General features: G+C 51.3%; 2 protein-coding genes across 9 annotated transcripts in view; one reads left to right on the top strand and one right to left on the bottom strand.

The window, feature by feature from the left end:
* LOC143525222 (PDZ domain-containing protein 4) overlaps positions 1–11,372 on the top strand; it is a 23,092-nt gene extending 11,720 nt beyond the window's left edge. Inside the window, 7 exon segments of the mRNA XM_077018880.1 lie at positions 3,233–3,495; positions 3,598–3,688; positions 4,353–4,451; positions 4,882–4,944; positions 5,157–5,258; positions 8,359–9,698; positions 9,700–11,372. Of these exon segments, the coding sequence (XP_076874995.1) occupies positions 3,233–3,495; positions 3,598–3,688; positions 4,353–4,451; positions 4,882–4,944; positions 5,157–5,258; positions 8,359–9,698; positions 9,700–10,198 (2,457 nt within the window). The 3' untranslated portion in view covers positions 10,199–11,372.
* A 304-nt stretch (positions 11,373–11,676) lies between these two features.
* anks1aa (ankyrin repeat and sterile alpha motif domain containing 1Aa) overlaps positions 11,677–17,500 on the bottom strand; it is a 74,561-nt gene continuing 68,737 nt past the window's right edge. For 6 of the 8 annotated variants that reach the window (XM_077018869.1, XM_077018868.1, XM_077018867.1 and 3 more), the window contains 2 exons: positions 17,017–17,108; positions 11,677–15,185 (listed from right to left, as the gene is read on the bottom strand). In XM_077018869.1, the coding sequence (XP_076874984.1) occupies positions 15,119–15,185; positions 17,017–17,108 (159 nt within the window). In that variant the 3' untranslated portion in view covers positions 11,677–15,118. Of the gene's footprint in view, positions 15,267–17,016; positions 17,109–17,500 lie in introns of all 8 variants that reach the window. The other 2 variants (XM_077018870.1, XM_077018871.1) reach the window with 2 other exon arrangements.

Raw genomic sequence — 17,500 nt, 5'->3', positions numbered from 1 at the left:
TAATAAAAAAACACAACCTAGGGAAGCCGCTGGTGTCCATCCTCGGCCACATCCTCCATCCTCCATCCCCTCCTGCGGGTCCCCCAGGAGCTCCCAGGCCAGCCAGAACACGTAATCCCTCCTGCAGGTCCCGGGTCTTACCCAAGAGGTCTCCTCCCATGTGGCTGTGCCTCCAGTGAAAGGGGACCAGGGTGCATCCTTTCCAGATGCACAAACCACCTTCCATGGCTCCTCTCAACACAGGTCGCGCGCTGCTTCCTGGCCAAGCTTGTTTCAGCTGCTTGTATCCATGTTTTTGTTCATTTTTACTCATCACTCATGAACGAGAACCATGAAATGCTTAAACGCCTCCACTTCGGGAAGGTTCTTGTCCTGTGCCCGGAGCAGGTCATACTTTTCCAGGAGTACCACGGGCTCAGACATAGAGGTGCTGCTCCACATGTTGCCCACACCGAACAAGCTTGACATAATTTGCACACACTTTCTTCCCACATTTCTTAAAAGTGGGGACCATTACCCCGCCGACAGCCATTGGTCTCGAGGTCCATGAGATATTGATGGAGCACGTCAGCCAACATATGGGGCTTTCAGCAATTATGGGTGACTGCCATCCACCCCTGGTGCTGTGACACTGTGGGACTTTTCAGCTCAACACACACACACACACACACACACACACACACACACACACACACACACACACACACACACAATCTACCTCCTGCAAAGGAGCCATGTGTCTTGGGTTACGATGGTTGATAAAGTTTGATAAAATTCCTTCCAAAACACAATAATATTCCTTGTTGAGTTCAAAGCTTCATCACCATGTTAAGTACTTCCTTGATGGTGTCAATGTTTGCCCTTCTGAGCCACCACAGTGTCTTCCAGAACCTTTGAGGCTGCCCAAAAGTACCAGAGCTCTCCAAACTGCCCCCCATGCCCCGTCCAGAGTTTGCTTCTGCCACTGCCAAAGCTATGACCTTTCTTGCCAGCTGGTACCCCTCACCTGAAGAGCTCCATAAGCAGGCCAGGGCCGGAAAATCTTCTTCTGCTTGATGGCGTCCCTCACGACCCGGGGGATACCACCGGGTTCTTGGGCTATCGCCATGGCGAGCACCATCAAGCCTTTGGACACAGTCATCCACGGCCACTCCCACAGTGGAAGTGTTGAACAGGGTCCATTCGGACTACAAGTCCCCTACCTCCCCTGCAACACGCGAAAAACCTGAGATCATTCCGGAGTCTTCTGCCAGCCTTTCCCAGCAGATCTCACTACAGATTTGGTCGTGCCATGTCCGCCCGGCCATTTTCCTTGCCATCTGATCCAACTCCCCAGCAGATGGTGATCAGTTCACAGCTCAGCACCTCTGTTCACCTGAGTGCCCCAAACACACGGCCTCAGGTCACATGACACAACCACAAAGACAATCACTGATCTTTGGCCCAGGGTGCTCTGGTACCAAAAACCCTTAAGGGTACCCTTGTTTACCCATACTGTTCATTATAGACAAATTAATGCACTGGCCTGAACAAAACATTTCACCACTTGGGTTCAGAATGGGCAGAGTCTGTTTCTACCCATCATGCCTGTCCGTTTCCCTGTTGTTGGTAACATGAGCGTTGAAACCTTCCAATCAAACGGTGGAAGAACTCCATTCACTCGCTGTGAGAAGACTGAACACACTCATACAGCATCCAAATGCACACACACAACAGCCACAACGTCCCTCTCTGCAACACAAAGTCACACTCAGGCGACCGTCTCATCTACTGGGACAAACTCCAACTATGTATTCGCCAGTGAGGGAGGTGCGAATATCCCTACACCCACCTGGCACCTCACCCGGTCAGCCACTCCTGAGCAGGAGAGAGTACACCTGCTACCGGTTACTTCCCATGTACCATGGTCCAGTTTCAGCTCTCATAGTCTGAAAGCATCAGGGTCCCTCATCTCCTGTGCAGTGGCTCTGTGCTGCATCTGTACTCTGGCCCTTGCTGGTATTCGGCCTACATGTTATATATGGCAAATAAATACAAAAAAAATGCTAAAGCAAATATTGCAAATAATAAGCAAATATTGTTGTATTAAATGTCTATATCCATTTCCTCCATGCCATAGTGTGTCTTGTATTTCTGCCTAGTGTGTGTGTGCCGCTGGGTAGAAACGACCTGCCTCAGGTAATCCGGCTGGTTCGGTCAACTGAAACACATCAGCCCTGAGAATAAACGCATGTGTAATTGACAGAAAAGAAGAAGCATATTAAAATAAGTTACAGTATGTTAATCCAGTAAAGTCGCAGCTTAAGCAGCGGGGGTGGGGGTGTGTGTGGGGTGGGGGTGGGGGGGGGGGGTGCAGGTGGTTTAAAGGCAGCCGAGGTTTCCATGCTGCGAGTAGCTACAGAGTTCCAGCAGGTATTCAATGAAGCCACCCACAGTGACCCGAGACACTCCTGCTGTTTCATAGCAACTGCCAGCAAAAATTAGCGCCCACGAATACCTAATTAACAACCCGTCTCTCCACACACTTGCAAGTGCTTGTGTCTGTCTCCAACAGATCCACGTCTCCCCCCCCCCCCCAACTCTCTACACACACACACCCCTCGCAGGACCCACTGTTAATATAGCATATGGAGGGGTCAGGGGTAGTGTCTCTCTCATGACCCTAGGAAGGAGAAATCAGGTGGCCTGACGCACCACGGAAGGTGGACTGTCCTATAAACAACCATGAGCGTCACGGCAGGCATCGTGTTCTGGCGTCGTGTCCAAGGGCATTAAATGCATTTTGGTTTTTTTCTTTTTTCATACCACTTTCGTTTTTGTGCCACATGCTTTTATGTTTTTAAGTATACAAGATAAACAGACCCAAGCTGTGTCCCTAAACATGTTGTTTCATGGGAGATTTTACATGGTGCACTTCAAACACAAAGGTGGTTATAATGGTCACTGTAGCTGTAAAGGTGTGTTTGAGCAAGAAATTATTCAGGACAACCTTTTTCCAGGGAGTGGCCATTGTGGAAAGTGCTGTTCTGAATTCAGAGTAACCTTCTTTAGAGGTGTGTTTCACAAGTCTTTGTCCTGTGGCGGTGTAGACCATTAAATCAATGTTCTAGATCCTTCCACCCCCCCAAACATCATGATTCCTCTCCAAACCACTTCATCACTCCGACGATGGCGTCACGTTCCTTTTGCCCTGTGAAGTTTACATGTTCTCATCATCTCTTTCTATGTGCAGGTAAGCAGTAAGGACCTTTCTAAACTCTCCCGTGAGCAAACTCTTCAGGCCCTTCACTATGGGCGGGAGTTGAGGCGGAGCCACAGGAGGAAAGGAGGCGTGACTGGGGGCAGTGGCATATCCCTATTGGCTGATTGCGTGGACAGTGGCACGCAGACAGATATTAGCTTCCAGCACCTGGTTACGGTGGGAAGGAATCTCCACCTGGCCTCCCCTCCTCCACCTCTGCCTCCCATACCAGAGCCATATTTGCTGAGCCAGCGGTAAGTGTGTGTGTGTGTGTGTGTGTTTAGAGGCCTGTGCTTCCATAGCTCTTTCCCATGTCTTGGTGTTCATAGGTCGACACGTCCATTTTCTTCCTGTAGGTCTCCACTAGAACACGTGTACTATGAACCAACCGACTACTTCGACATCAGTCATCATGACGTGGACAGACAAGATGACCTGGAGTATGAGGTGTGAGCTATCGCCACTTACAGTATCTACTAGACACTCTTATCCAGAGCCCACATGTGTTTATCAGTACGACAGTACGTCTGCTCCTGGGATCTAAACACTGAGCTTGGTGTAACTAGCGCCATGATACGAAAGAAAATTTAAGAACATGACCACTGGAGGCTAGGAGAGCCTGTTAATCTGTGGGCGTGGATACCTCCAGTCACACCCCCTCTCCGCCCACTCAGCCACGCCCACTCTAGAACTGCAAACAAAAGCTTGCTGCAGCCATTGAGATTCCTGGACCAGATTTCTAGAACAGTAGTTGAACAGCATTTAGACTAGTACAATTTCAATAGTAGTAGTAAATTGATGTTCTCTGCACATTTGGTATATTTTTAACTCAAAAAGATCACAGTCAGGCATCTCTGAATGGCTGAAACAGAAAGTTTACAGTCCCAGAGAAATCCTTAGGGTCTTTTTTTTCTTCCACCCTTATTAAGAACAATTTGTCAGCCTTGTGGCTTTACTGCTCTAGTCATGTGATGGAGCTTGATACTGCTGATCAAATATTTCCAAACATTTGCTCTTTATATTACTCTGGACCCATGTGCTGGCCCCTGGGGGCCCAGGAAGGTCTGCTGTGAACTCACTACAGCTGCTGTTTGTGCTTTACGGTATGCAGGAAGTGGAGCTGTTTAAGACTCAGCAGCAGGAGAAACTTGGCCTGACTGTGTGCTACCGCACGGACGACGAGGAGGACCTGGGGATCTACGTGGGTGAGGTGAGGAACAGCTCGGGAACAGCCAGGGAACAGCCCGGGAACAGCCTTGTGCTTGTAGTCAACGAGGAAATGTCCCGCGTGGGGCTGGGCCTGGACAGGTGCTGGGGGCAGACGTTGTTCACAGTCCTGCGTGACGCTCCTGCTCTGACCTCTATTAAACGTGCTAATGAACAGATGTGCTGAATGAGGGTTTAAGGAGTGTATCAGCCAACCTGTGCTGGACTCCAAGGCTCGTGCTCTACAGAAACGGAGAAGCCCAACCATCTTCCACAACACCTGGGGCAGGTAAGGGTTGGTCTCAGGGTTGTGGGGAGTCAAGATGGAACAGGTAAAGCATAGCTTGTGACACTGGGTTGGGAAAGCATTGATGTTGCTGGATGTGACTCTTACACCCCTAAGACATTACAGAGATCTTCCTTTTCCTCACTAGGTCAACCCCAACAGCATCGCTGCTAAAGACGGCCGTATCAGGGAAGGAGACAGAATTCTTCAGGTACAGTATCGGCCTGGTCTACAACTGCCTCTATTAGAGTAGCAGGAAAGACACGTTCACAGAGTACTTTGCAGAAAAATCAAAAACTGCTAACAGAGTATATTACATTCGAATCAGAAAGAACCTGCTCATAGACCAATCAGAAACAGACATAACCAAAAACCACACAGAGAGGGCGTATGGTGTTAATGAGGGTTTGAAAACGTGTGCAGATCAACGGTGTGGACATTCAGGACCGTGAGGAGGCCGTGGCCGTCCTGACCAGAGAGGAGAGCACCAACATATCTCTGCTGCTGGCACGGCCTGAGATGGAGGTGACATGCAGTTTGAACCCTGCTCAACACATAAACCAGCACCCCCCCCCCCCCTCACTCTCGCTCTCTCTCTCTCTCTCTGTATTTTGAGCTTCTGGGGAATTCCCAGCTTCTCAAGAGCCCCTGGTGCATCAGGTGTGTCAGGCGCGTTTTTGATTGGCTGTTGGTTCTGAGGTGTGGTCTGATTCCTCCTGGATTGAGGCACCGAATGCGTGTCGCAGTAACAGGCTGAACTGCCCTCCTGAACGCAGGGGCTGGGCAGACACGTACTGATGCTGTGTGTGCACACACACGCACACACACACATACGCACGCACACAGCAGTGTCCCTGTTGCAACCACTACTTAATATACACATTGAGACCTAGGACCCAGAGAAAGAAAAATGAACATAAAAAACAGGACAGGATAAAGAAGTGTGTGTATGTGTGTGTGTGTGTGTGTGTGTGTGTGAGCTAGCATGCTATTCCTTTGTTCCATTCAAGGTCACACTCTGGAGAGCAAAACACTCAGGACATCCCATAATACACACATCCTCCAGAGAGCCTGCAGAACACACACGTGTGCCACTGAGACACATTATCACATCATCCTTCTGCTCTCCCTGTACCCACTACACACACACGCGTGCGCACACATAACCCATTTGTGTGCAGTCAAATGGAACAAGAGAACAGAATGAAGAATACATGACAAAGGAGGTAGAGAGGGAGAGAGAGGGAGAGAGATTAAGAGGTTATTTTACTTTCAAGGCAAGAGAGTGAGACGGGAAATATCACAGTGTGACAAATAGCTAATGAAATTATGACATATAGAAAGATGGAGAGAGAGAGAGAGAGAGAGAGAGAGAGAGAGAGAGAGACGAAAAGAGACGGCCAGAGACAAAAAGAGCGAGTGAGAGTGGCCTGACCTCAGATCAGCCAGAAACGAGAAGCAGCTGGAGTGTATCGAGATCACTCCCAACATCAGTGTACTGAGATCACTCCCAACATCAGTGTACTGAGATCACTCCCAACATCAGTGTACTGAGATCACACCCAACATCAGTGTACTGAGATCACACCCAACATCAGTGTACTGAGATCACACCCAACATCAGTGTACTGAGATCACACCCAACATCAGTGTACTGAGATCACACCCAACATCAGTGTACTGAGATCACACCCAACATCAGTGTACTGAGATCACTCCCAACATCAGTGTACTGAGATCACTCCCAACATCAGTGTACTGAGATCACTCCCAACATCAGTGTACTGAGATCACTCCCAACATCAGTGTACTGAGATCACTCCCAACATCAGTGTACTGAGATCACTCCCAACATCAGTGTACTGAGATCACACCCAACATCAGTGTACTGAGATCACACCCAACATCAGTGTACTGAGATCACACCCAACATCAGTGTACTGAGATCACTCCCAACATCAGTGTACTGAGATCACTCCCAACATCAGTGTACTGAGATCACTCCCAACATCAGTGTACTGAGATCACTCCCAACATCAGTGTACTGAGATCACTCCCAACATCAGTGTACTGAGATCACTCCCAACATCAGTGTACTGAGATCACTCCCAACATCAGTGTACTGAGATCACTCCCAACATCAGTGTACTAAGATCACACCCAACATCAGTGTACTGAGATCACTCCCAACATCAGTGTACTGAGATCACTCCCAACATCAGTGTACTGAGATCACTCCCAACATCAGTGTACTGAGATCACTCTCAACATCAGTGTACTGAGATCACTCCCAACATCAGTGTACTGAGATCACACCCAACATCAGTGTACTGAGATCACTCCCAACATCAGTGTACTGAGATCACTCCCAACATCAGTGTACTGAGATCACTCCCAACATCAGTGTTCTCAGCATCTGCTTATCCTATGGTCCAGACTCTTCCTCTATGTCACCTTCAGCTCCACAGAGAGAGCGAGCCAGCCCATCTCACTGTGTGAGATTAACACACAAACACTGGCTAACAGCTTGCGCAGCTCACTGTCATACCCTGACAGGAAGCAGGAACCCCACCGTGAGTTCTCACGGGACTCAAGCACTCAGGGACCAAAGGGACCTGCAGCAAGTCTGGAGATCGAAGGAGAACTTTTGTTTTTTGCTCAAACAGTTTTCACTTTTGGTTAGGGTTGGAAGGAAACTCTGGAGTGGCAGGACTGGAGTTGGTCACTATCAGTTTACGATGTTAAGATGTTTAACACGTTTGTACTACAGAGTTCTCACTGTGGTCTCTGGCATCATTTGGACTGTACCAAGAGGAATCATTTCTGAAGAGCTGAGGTGGAGTAACGGATCACCTGTGTGTGTACATGATTAGTGCTGCATGTTCAGATGTGACCTGCTTACTGAGATGCTGAGTTTTGATTGGATAGGATATCTAGGTTTTGGGGTCAGCAGTGTGCAGGTCAGTGTGTGTCTGTGTAATGGAAGCTCCAGATGGTGTGTGTGTGTTTGTGTGTGTTCAGGGGCCAGTGTATTCCCAGGTCGGTGTGTGTGTGTGTGTATATGTGTGTATAATAGGAACTGCAGATGGTGGGTGTGTGTGTGTGTGTGTGTGTGTGTTCAGGGGCCGGTGTATTCCCAGGTCGGTGTGTGTGTTTGTGTGTGTATAATAGGAACTGCAGATGGTGTGTGTGTGTGTGTGTGTGTGTGTGTTCAGGGGCCGGTGTATTCCCTGTGCAGGTGGGTCAGTAGAGCATTTCTTGCTGTTCGTGTGTCCCCTAGAGCAGATGGTAGGAGACGTCCCACAGTTACACCACGCTTACTGCAGGGACATTAGTCCAACACTGCCCTCTGCTGGTCACAAAGGCAACACTGCCCTCTGCTGGTCACAAAGGCAACACTGCCCTCTGCTGGTCACAAAGGGACTTTTGGTACCGTGAATCTGCATTTACACTCTTCATAAAACACAGAAACCAGTTTCACTTTGTTCTCACGTTTCCACTCAGAATATATAAAAGTCTGAAAATGTTCTATAACGATTCTGCATAATTCACATCCATATTTTCACTGATCTCATTTTTCTCCACCTCTTTGGGTCATTTTGTCTCCGTCTTCTGCTCCTCCCAGAATGAGGCGGATGAGCTGGACCCGGAGCGGTGTGCGGGCTCGGCGCTGGAGCACCAGCCGGTCGGCCCGGGCTGCGTTGGGCGGACGGTCCCGCTCTGCTGTGGCCGACCCGACCCGCAGCGCGCGGTGCCGCCCGGCGCCGGCCAGGACGCGGACAGCGGGGTGGGCCGCACGGACGAGAGCACGCGCAACGAGGAGTCGTCCGAACACGACCTGCTGGCCGACGACACCATCAGTACCTGCACCACCACCAGCACCAACACCCCGGGCAGCACGCGCAGGTTCCAGGGGGCCCCGCCCACACCGCTGCCCCGCCCAGAGCACTCCTGCAGCACCGATTCGCTGCTGGGGCCTGAGGGGGCGGGGCTAACCTCCGACACAGCCTCCCTGCTGATCGCTGGGCTCACCGAGGAAGAGTTGGAGCGGTATCAGGAACTACTGGAGATCCGGTGTCTCTACGAGAGGAACGGAAACCCCCTGCTCCTGGTGGGCGGGGCGAGGCAGGGGGCGGGGCTGGGCGTGGACATTGTAGAAGACGCGTCTCTGGATATGAACTGCAATGAGAGTCTACTGAGGCACGAGCTGGTCCTGCTGGAGGAGGAGCTTCGCCATCTGGAGTTCAAGTGGCGCAACGTCCTCAGGGCTCAGAAGATGCAGCAGCTTCGTGAGCGCTGTCTGAAGGTCCGCCCACCCGAGAAAGACGACCAAGCAGGGGGCGGAGCCACGGCCTCAGCGCTCCACCACGAGCTGTCGGACATCAACGAGACGCCGGAGAGGGAGCGCTCCGATAAGGAGAGCACCAGCGCCTACAACACTGGAGGCGAGAGCTGCCGGAGCACTCCGCTAGCTAGCGAGCGTTACCCATCACCCTCTGCGGCGGGGGACTCCAGTGCATCGGCGACCCTGCGACCTCTCTGTGCCCAACGCTGGAGCGAAACCAGCAGGGCCGAAGACCTCGACGCTCCCGCCTCCCCCGGTGGGGGGCGCCATCGCGAAGAGTCGGACGATGGCAAGAACCCGAGCCCCGTGACCAGAATCCGCTCACTGTCCCGCAACAGGGGTGCCGGCAACCGGAGGGGTTCTGACGGCGCGCGAAGGAGCCCGCGGCAAAACAGAGCGCCCTCTGGTGGATCGGCTGAAGGAGGTAGGAGTGCGGACAGCAGCCCGTACCTGGGTCGCCGTCGCTGTGGCTCCAGGGCCCCGCCCTGCTACCAAAGCTGCCTACAACTGCGGGACGAGACTCTAGCAGACGGCCCAGACGTTCAGGACGCAATGGACCACGCGGCTGCCGGGCCGGGAGGCTCGCTTTGCGCCCGCGGAGACTCTCTGGCGCCCCCCGTAGGCCCCGCCCCCGCGCTCGCCCCAGACCCCACCCCCCGCACCTCCCCCCGTCTTCCCCCACATGGAGTGGAAGGTGAAGATCCGCAGCGACGGCTCACGCTACGTGACCAAGCGTCCCGTGCGGGACCGGCTGCTGAAGGCTCGGGCCATGAAGATCAGCGAGGAGCGAAGTGGGGTGACGACGGACGACGACGCCGTCAGCGAGATGAAGATGGGCCGCTACTGGAGCAAGGAGGAGCGCAAGCGGCAGCTGCTCCGGGCCCGCGAGCACCGGCGCCGGCGCGAGATCATGCAGCAGAGCCGCCTGGACGTCCTGCGGGAACGCGAGCGGGACCAGGACGCCTCCATCCTGGAGCTCAGTCAGAGGAAGAGCATGAAGAAACGTAGCCGGCGCATCCTGGACAACTGGATCACCATCCAGGAGCTGCTGGCCCACGGGACGCGGTCCGCAGATGGGAAGAAAGTGTACAACCCCCTTCTGTCCGTCACCACGGTGTGACCCACCCAAAGGGAGCATGACACGGGCTACGTGACCCCCGGGGGCCTGCATCACTTACACCTGCAACACAGACTGTTGCTGCTGAGGTGAGGAAGAGGAAGACTGAGGAAGGCTGAGGAAGCAGATACATCTCCAAGGTGCTTTGAACTTTTAACAACTTGCTGCTGTTTTCTACTGTCTGTAGTCTTGACTGAGGAAGCCAAGAGTCATTTTAAAACTAGCAAACGACAGAAAGCACAACAGAAACTAGAGAAGGTGAATACACTGTGGTGTCATACATCATAATCATGACACTAATTTCAACTTGTAAGACGATGTTGAGAGCATAAACACAAGCACTCAAGTATTTGTCTGTAGTTTTTTTTAAACAATGTTCGTCACCATCTACAAGCAGGATTTGGTTAAGAAAAGCACAGAAGTGTCTGTAAACTAGATGTGCAGTTCACAAACTTACCAGCCAGTTAAAAGCAACTCTGCCACTTGAGCATATTGAACCAGTTTCAATCCAAGTCAAGGAAAGCTGCAAGAGGTTTACAGTGTTCACAAAAATCAGCTTCACAAAAGACTTAAGAATGTTTTATATCAGAAACTTGAGGGACCACACCATAGTCTCTGCCACTAGGCACATGGGCATGAGGGTAATATTGGAATGTGGATCTTGGAAAAGCACAGCGAGGAACACACAGGCCAGAGTAGGACCAGAACACAAACACACAGGCCAGAGTAGGACCAGAACACGAACACACAGGCCAGAGTAGGACCAGAACACGAACACACAGGCCAGAGTAGGACCAGAACACGAACACTGCAATAACAAATGAATAATTCCTGAAACTGTATTAACTGATATGATAAAAAACCAGCTTAAAAACAATTATGAACCATGAAATTTCTGAATGTTCTTCAAATGCACAAACATCATGTGGAAATATTCTTTCATGTTAAATGTTTGCATGCTGTTGTCTGAAGTAAATATCTGCAGTGGTGTTATGTCTTGAAGTAAATCCCTGGTTTTAGACTAGAAAACTGATATTCGGTGTGAATTTGTGTATTAACCAGTATTGTAATGTTTTTGAAAAAAAATCAGCTTTTCTCATAAATTCATGCTTTTATCAGAATACTGGATGACGTGTAGTAAAATGGTCTCCATCACTTTTGAATAAATCTTACCAGACTGAAGAATGCAAAATGACGTTTGTGCATCTCGGTGCTGGGTGTGGTCCAAGAGTCCAGAATCAGGAGAAGCACAAACATTGTGAAGATCACCACCATCACTCATGTGCACCAGGTCTCTGCTCCACACCAGTGAGGCACGGAGGCTATAAACGCACTCACAGAACATCCACCATCACGGTGCTTGTAAAACAATATAAAAACCTGAATCTTTTTTTTTTTCCTTGTACAATTTATACCACATTAGAAAATGAGCAAAAGAAGAGTTAACGATGCGGCAGGCGGTAGAGTGAATGAACGAAACATTGTTCTTACCATCTCTTCATTTATTAGATGTACAATTATGAAAAATAATAATCCATTTAAAAAAAAGCCTGGAAGCCCATGATTATTTACAGTGGCTCGTTGTGATGAGTTTGAGAGACCCCCCTCTCACTCCCACACAACCTAACATTATGAGCTTTAAAACAAACAAAAACTAAAACAAAACTAGCTTTCCTTTCTCTCCACACAAACTAAACAAATTACATCCATTTACATACATACATATACATATATAGAGATGTCTATAAAAGGTGGATGATTCAAGTATCAAAACACACTGCCCAAGATCACTGTATGATCTATTATTATTCATAGTTTTAACGTCATTAACATAATCAAAATGGTTCTTACAAATGTAACACGTGCAAACACTGCCGTCATGAGCAGGTGTTAGCTTTAGCATCGGTCTGTGTTTAGTACAGGATCAACATAACCACGTGGAATTCACCACTGGGTCTCCACCACCTGCACCTATACTCACCTCCGCGTCCTGTACACTATCAATAAACGCTTAAAGAGTACCAGGTCGTTCAACACATGGTGTCTGTGTTTAAAATGATTACACACACACACACACACACACATGCTTGCGCGTCTCTTCTTTAGTCATGAATATGTAAATAATGAGGTTTTATTAATAATTTATTCACAAACGTCTGTGAAACGTGGTTGCTGATTGCGTCAGAAGCCTTCACACGAGGCCCTACGGCTCTTAGTGTCTTCTGTTTTGCACTCAGTGGCACAGCAGAAATCACAGTATACATGGAGTAGAGTTACTAAGGGGAGCGGCTCCACCCGGAACGTACCATTCACTGTGTGAGCGGGGGTGGAAGAGTGTACCACAGAGACCGAGGTCACTCTGGGAAAACCTCCAGTCTGTCATGTGCTTCCTCAGTGCTGTCCTGAAGAGGCTCGTACCAACGTCCTGTAAACGTTTGACTACCACAAACACTTTCTCTGTTCTTTGTCGATTCATTTTTTAAAACCAAAACACACTGAACATGTATTGGCTGGACATGCAGTAGAGAAGCAAATGACGCCGAGAGCTGAACTGAGGTTAGAGGTGTGTGAGGGAGATGTGTGAGGTTAGAGGTGTGTGAGGGAGGAGATGTGTGAGGTTAGAGGTGTGTGAGGGAGATGTGTGAGGTTAGAGGTGTGTGAGGGAGGAGATGTGTGAGGTTATAGGTGTGTGAGGGAGATGTGTGAGGTTAGAGGTGTGTGAGGGAGATGTGTGAGGTTAGAGGTGTGTGAGGGAGGAGATGTGTGAGGTTAGAGGTGTGTGAGGGAGGAGATGTGTGAGGTTAGAGGTGTGTGAGGAGATGTGTAAGGTTATAGGTGTGTGAGGAGATGTGTGAGGTTAGAGGTGTGTGAGGAGATGTGTGAGGTTATAGGTGTGTGAGAGAGAAGGTATGTGAGGTTACAGGTGTGTGAGGAAGGAGATGTGTGCGGGAGGAATAGTGGTAGTGTCATCGAGGAAACTGTCCTCCTGATGTGCTGTCCAGACTCTGTTCGAGGCTGTTCTAGATCAGCTAATCTGTTCGAGGCTGTTCTAGATCAGCTAATCTGTTCGAGGCTGTTCCAGATCAGCTAATCTGTTCGAGGTTGTTCCAGATCAGCTAATCTGTTCGAGGTTGTTCTAGATCAGCTAATCTGTTCGAGGTTGTTCTAGATCAGCTCATCTGTTCGAGGTTGTTCCAGATCAGCTAATCTGTTCGAGGTTGTTCTAGATCAGCTAATCTGTTCGAGGTTGCTCCAGATCAGCTAATCTGTTCGAGGCTGTTCTAGATCAGCTAATCTGTTCGAGGCTCTTCTAGATCAGCTAATCTGTTCCTCCTGTGGCCTGAAGGGTGTCAGGACAGGACAGGGTGACTGTGGCCTGCAGCGGGTTTGCAGTGTGCTCATTTTTAAGTTACACAGACCAAGTTTGCTATGCGTGTGTGTGTGTGTGTGTGTGTGTGTGTGTGTGTGTCTGTGTGTGTTCACAATGAGTGAAGAACCAGATGATGATGTGCTGGTTCCACCTCTACCTTCAAAGCAGTGTGGGGGGGCGGTGTACTGCATATCCACCCCCAGGACACATCAAGGCACAGAGACACTAACCACATACACACACCCCAAGTCATAGCTAGGCTTGAGGTTCGAAGTTGTTTGGCCTCTGAACACAGATGTCAGCTATTGGAACACACACTCACATATACACACACTCAGACACACACACTCAGACACACACACTCAGACACACACACACACACACACACACACACACACACACAGGTTAGAAACAGGTCTACATAACCAGCTGGGGTCCAGGTGAGCAGATGAAGACCAGGAAGACGTGGATGGAGATGGAACACTGAAGAATCCTAACAGGGAGTCGTGACAGCGGCTGCGACCCAGAGCGGCTGCGACCCAGAGCGGATGCGACCCAGAGCGGCTGCGACCCAGAGCGGATGCGACCCAGAGCGGATGCGACCCAGAGCTCATCCGGATGAAGCTCTTTTTAAGGCAGGTTCAACCTCCTACATCACGTGATAATTCCAACAGGTTCGTTTATCACATGGTTTTCTGTGTGATGGATTCTAGTGTGTTACAGTGAAGCCGAGTGTCGTTTCTGGGCGTGACCATGGTTTTAATGACCTTCAGCCTGTTAGCTCAAGACACTCTGTGACAGAGACCCTCCCGTATGGAGGGGACACCTTTCTGTAAGCCACGGCTATTAGGCAGTCGACTGTCCACACACATCAGTGCTGCTCTGTTTTGCTGGGAGGGTGGATGTGTGTGTGTGTGTGTGTGTGTGTGTGTGTGTGTGTGTGTGTGTGTGTGTGTGTGTGTGTGTGGTGTGTGGTGTGTGGTGTGTGGTGTGTGGTGTGTGTGGTGTGTGTGGTCTCGTGTGGAGTTACTGCTACAAGTTGCAGGGGAGTTCACAGATTGCTAAAGCTTACAAGCCACAGGAGGTACATCACTTCTAACCCAAACCAAACAAGTTAAAAATGACACATTTAAGTGACGTGTCTAAAACACGCCTGCAGTCAAAGTCTGTCTGCGAGTCCAGATTGGTTGCACATCATGTAATCAGAGCTACTTCTACCAAGTAGCCTCATTTCCCCCTCTGACACAGTAAAGTATTCTGAGCAGGCATTCTGCTCGGGCAGCTCTTAGAGTTTTATACAGGCGTTCAGTTCAGACAGCTCTGAATCCAGCAGGCTAAGGCCCATCGTGGTCTTCTGCGTTTTCATCACAGTGCTCAAGCGGGATGTGGCAGAAGGTAACATCTCTGAGGGCAGTAACAGCAGATCCAGGCCCAGGTACCAGCGCCCCCCGCCCGGACTACGCCCACCGCTCCACCCACGGGGACTCCACCCACGGGGACTCTCCACACGCAGCAGTCCACACTGACAAACCACAGGAGAGACGCAGGAGTCCTCACGGTGCTGCTTTCGTCCACGCTCGTCTCACTCCTCCACCGCTCAAGTTCAAGTTCGTCGAGTTCCTTTCGGATGGGAGGGATGTAATGAAAAGAAGAAGGGGGAAAAAATGTTCTCCAACAGCGCCTCACTGTGGTCGACGCCTGCTACAGACAAGAGGAGCACCATAGAAGAGGGGGAGAGAAGATGGCACCACCATTACATTAGAAAGGGGAGTGTTGTTTAACGCACTGGTGGAGGGGGGGCCAGAGTCACCAGGAAACTGGGTGGAGAGGAAACGCTCAGGGTGGCTCGCAGTAAGTCAGTAGTTAAATCAGTAGTGACTGCTTTGGGGAGGAGGACATTTCAGGATTTAGAGTCAGTAGTTTGGAGACAGGAGCAGAAACACAGATATCTGTCGAGGGATTTATCAGCCACGTCACCGACAGCAGCAGTACGAACAGAGTGTCACAGGTGAGTGGGAGCACACAGACTAGATTAAAGGACTGGGAGTGTAATCCAGACCTCTGGATTAGGTCTGCTCACACAGACAGGACAGGGCAAAGGGGGGAGGAGCCAGGACGCAGTCATTAACTCCACAGCAGGGGGCGCTAGAGACGAAGACTCACAGAATGGATAAAAGATGAAAGAAGTAAGAAGGTGGAGGGATGAATACAGCAATGGGGGGGGGTCGAGTGTGTGGTGGGGGAGTGAGGGGTGGAGTGTGTGGTGGGGTCGAGTGTGTGGTGGGGGAGTGAGAGGTCGAGTGTGTGGTGGGGTCGAGTGTGTGGTGGGGGGAGTGAGGGGTGGAGTGTGTGGTGGGGGGGAGTGAGGGGTGGAGTGTGTGGTGGGGGGAGTGAGAGGTCGAGTGTGTGGTGGGGTCGAGTGTGTGGTGGGGGGGAGTGAGGGGTGGGGGGAGTGAGGGGTGAGGGGAGTGTGTGGTGGGGGGAGTGAGGGGTGGAGTGTGTGGTGGGGGAGTGAGGGGTGCAGTGTGTGGTGGGGGGAGTGTGTGGTGGGGGGAGTGAGGGGTGAGGGGAGTGAGGGGTGGAGTGTGTGGTGGGGTCGAGTGTGTGGTGGGGGAGTGAGGGGTGGAGTGTGTGGTGGGGTGGAGTGTGTGGTGGGGGAGTGAGAGGTCGAGTGTGTGGTGGGGTCGAGTGTGTGGTGGGGGGAGTGAGGGGAGTGAGGGGTGGAGTGTGTGGTGGGGGGGAGTGAGGGGTGGAGTGTGTGGTGGGGGAGTGAGGGGTGGAGTGTGTGGTGGGGGAGTGAGGGGTGGAGTGTGTAGTGGGGGAGTGAGGGGTGAGGGGAGTGAGGGGTGAGGGGAGTGTGTGGTGGGGGGAGTGTGTGGTGGGGGGAGTGAGGGGTGGAGTGTGTGGTGGGGGAGTGAGGGGTGGAGTGTGTGGTGGGGGAGTGAGGGGTGGAGTGTGTGGTGGGGGGGAGTGAGGGGTGGGGGGAGTGAGGGGTGAGGGGAGTGTGTGGTGGGGGGGAGTGAGGGGTGGAGTGTGTGGTGGGGGAGTGAGGGGTGGAGTGTGTGGTGGGGGAGTGAGGGGTGGAGTGTGTGGTGGGGGAGTGAGGGGTGGAGTGGTGTAGTGGGGGAGTGAGGGGTGAGGGGAGTGAGGGGTGAGGGGAGTGTGTGGTGGGGGGAGTGTGTGGTGGGGGGAGTGAGGGGTGGAGTGTGTGGTGGGGGAGTGAGGGGTGGAGTGTGTGGTGGGGGAGTGAGGGGTGAGGGGAGTGAGGGGTGAGGGGGGAGTGTGTGGTGGGGGGAGTGTGTGGTGGGGGGAGTGAGGGGTGGAGTGTGTGGTGGGGGAGTGAGGGGTGCAGTGTGTGGTGGGGGGAGTGAGGAGTCGAGTGTATGTTGGGGTGGAGTGTGTGTGGGTGGGGTGGAGAGGTGAAGTTGTTCAGAAAATGGTGGTCTCGTACTTAGAACCGACGGGGCGTTTGGGGTCTTTGGGGTCCAGGAGCCAGACAGCACCGCTCTGAGATGAAGAGTCATCGACATCCACAGAATCCACCTGCAACAGCCCAACAACACACACTTACCACAACACATGCAAACGCATACAGAACCGGGCCTAGAGCCACAGGTCCAGGCTGCTGATATGACACTGCACAAATCTGACCAGCAGGGGGCACTTATAATCTCACGGTAGGGAGATGCTTAAGGATGTGAAATTTTATCCTGAACAAATATGAAAGCTGTGTGACTGTAGGGTAGAGTCGGACACAGCAGAAAAAGAGGACAGGAACCATGTGTGATAGAGCAAACGAGTACTAATAATAGAGAGAGAGAGAGAGAGAGAGAGAGAGAGAGAGTGCAAGAGAGAGAGAGAGAGAGTGCAAGAGAGAGAGAGAGAGAGAGAGAGAGAGAGAGAGAGAGAGAGAGAGAGAGAGAGAGAAACTTTCA

This window comes from Brachyhypopomus gauderio, chromosome 10, assembly GCF_052324685.1.
Source record: "Brachyhypopomus gauderio isolate BG-103 chromosome 10, BGAUD_0.2, whole genome shotgun sequence".
Lineage (NCBI taxonomy): Eukaryota > Metazoa > Chordata > Actinopteri > Gymnotiformes > Hypopomidae > Brachyhypopomus > Brachyhypopomus gauderio.
Note: the sequence above shows the minus strand (reverse complement) of the source record. Positions and strands in the feature narration are given on the sequence as shown.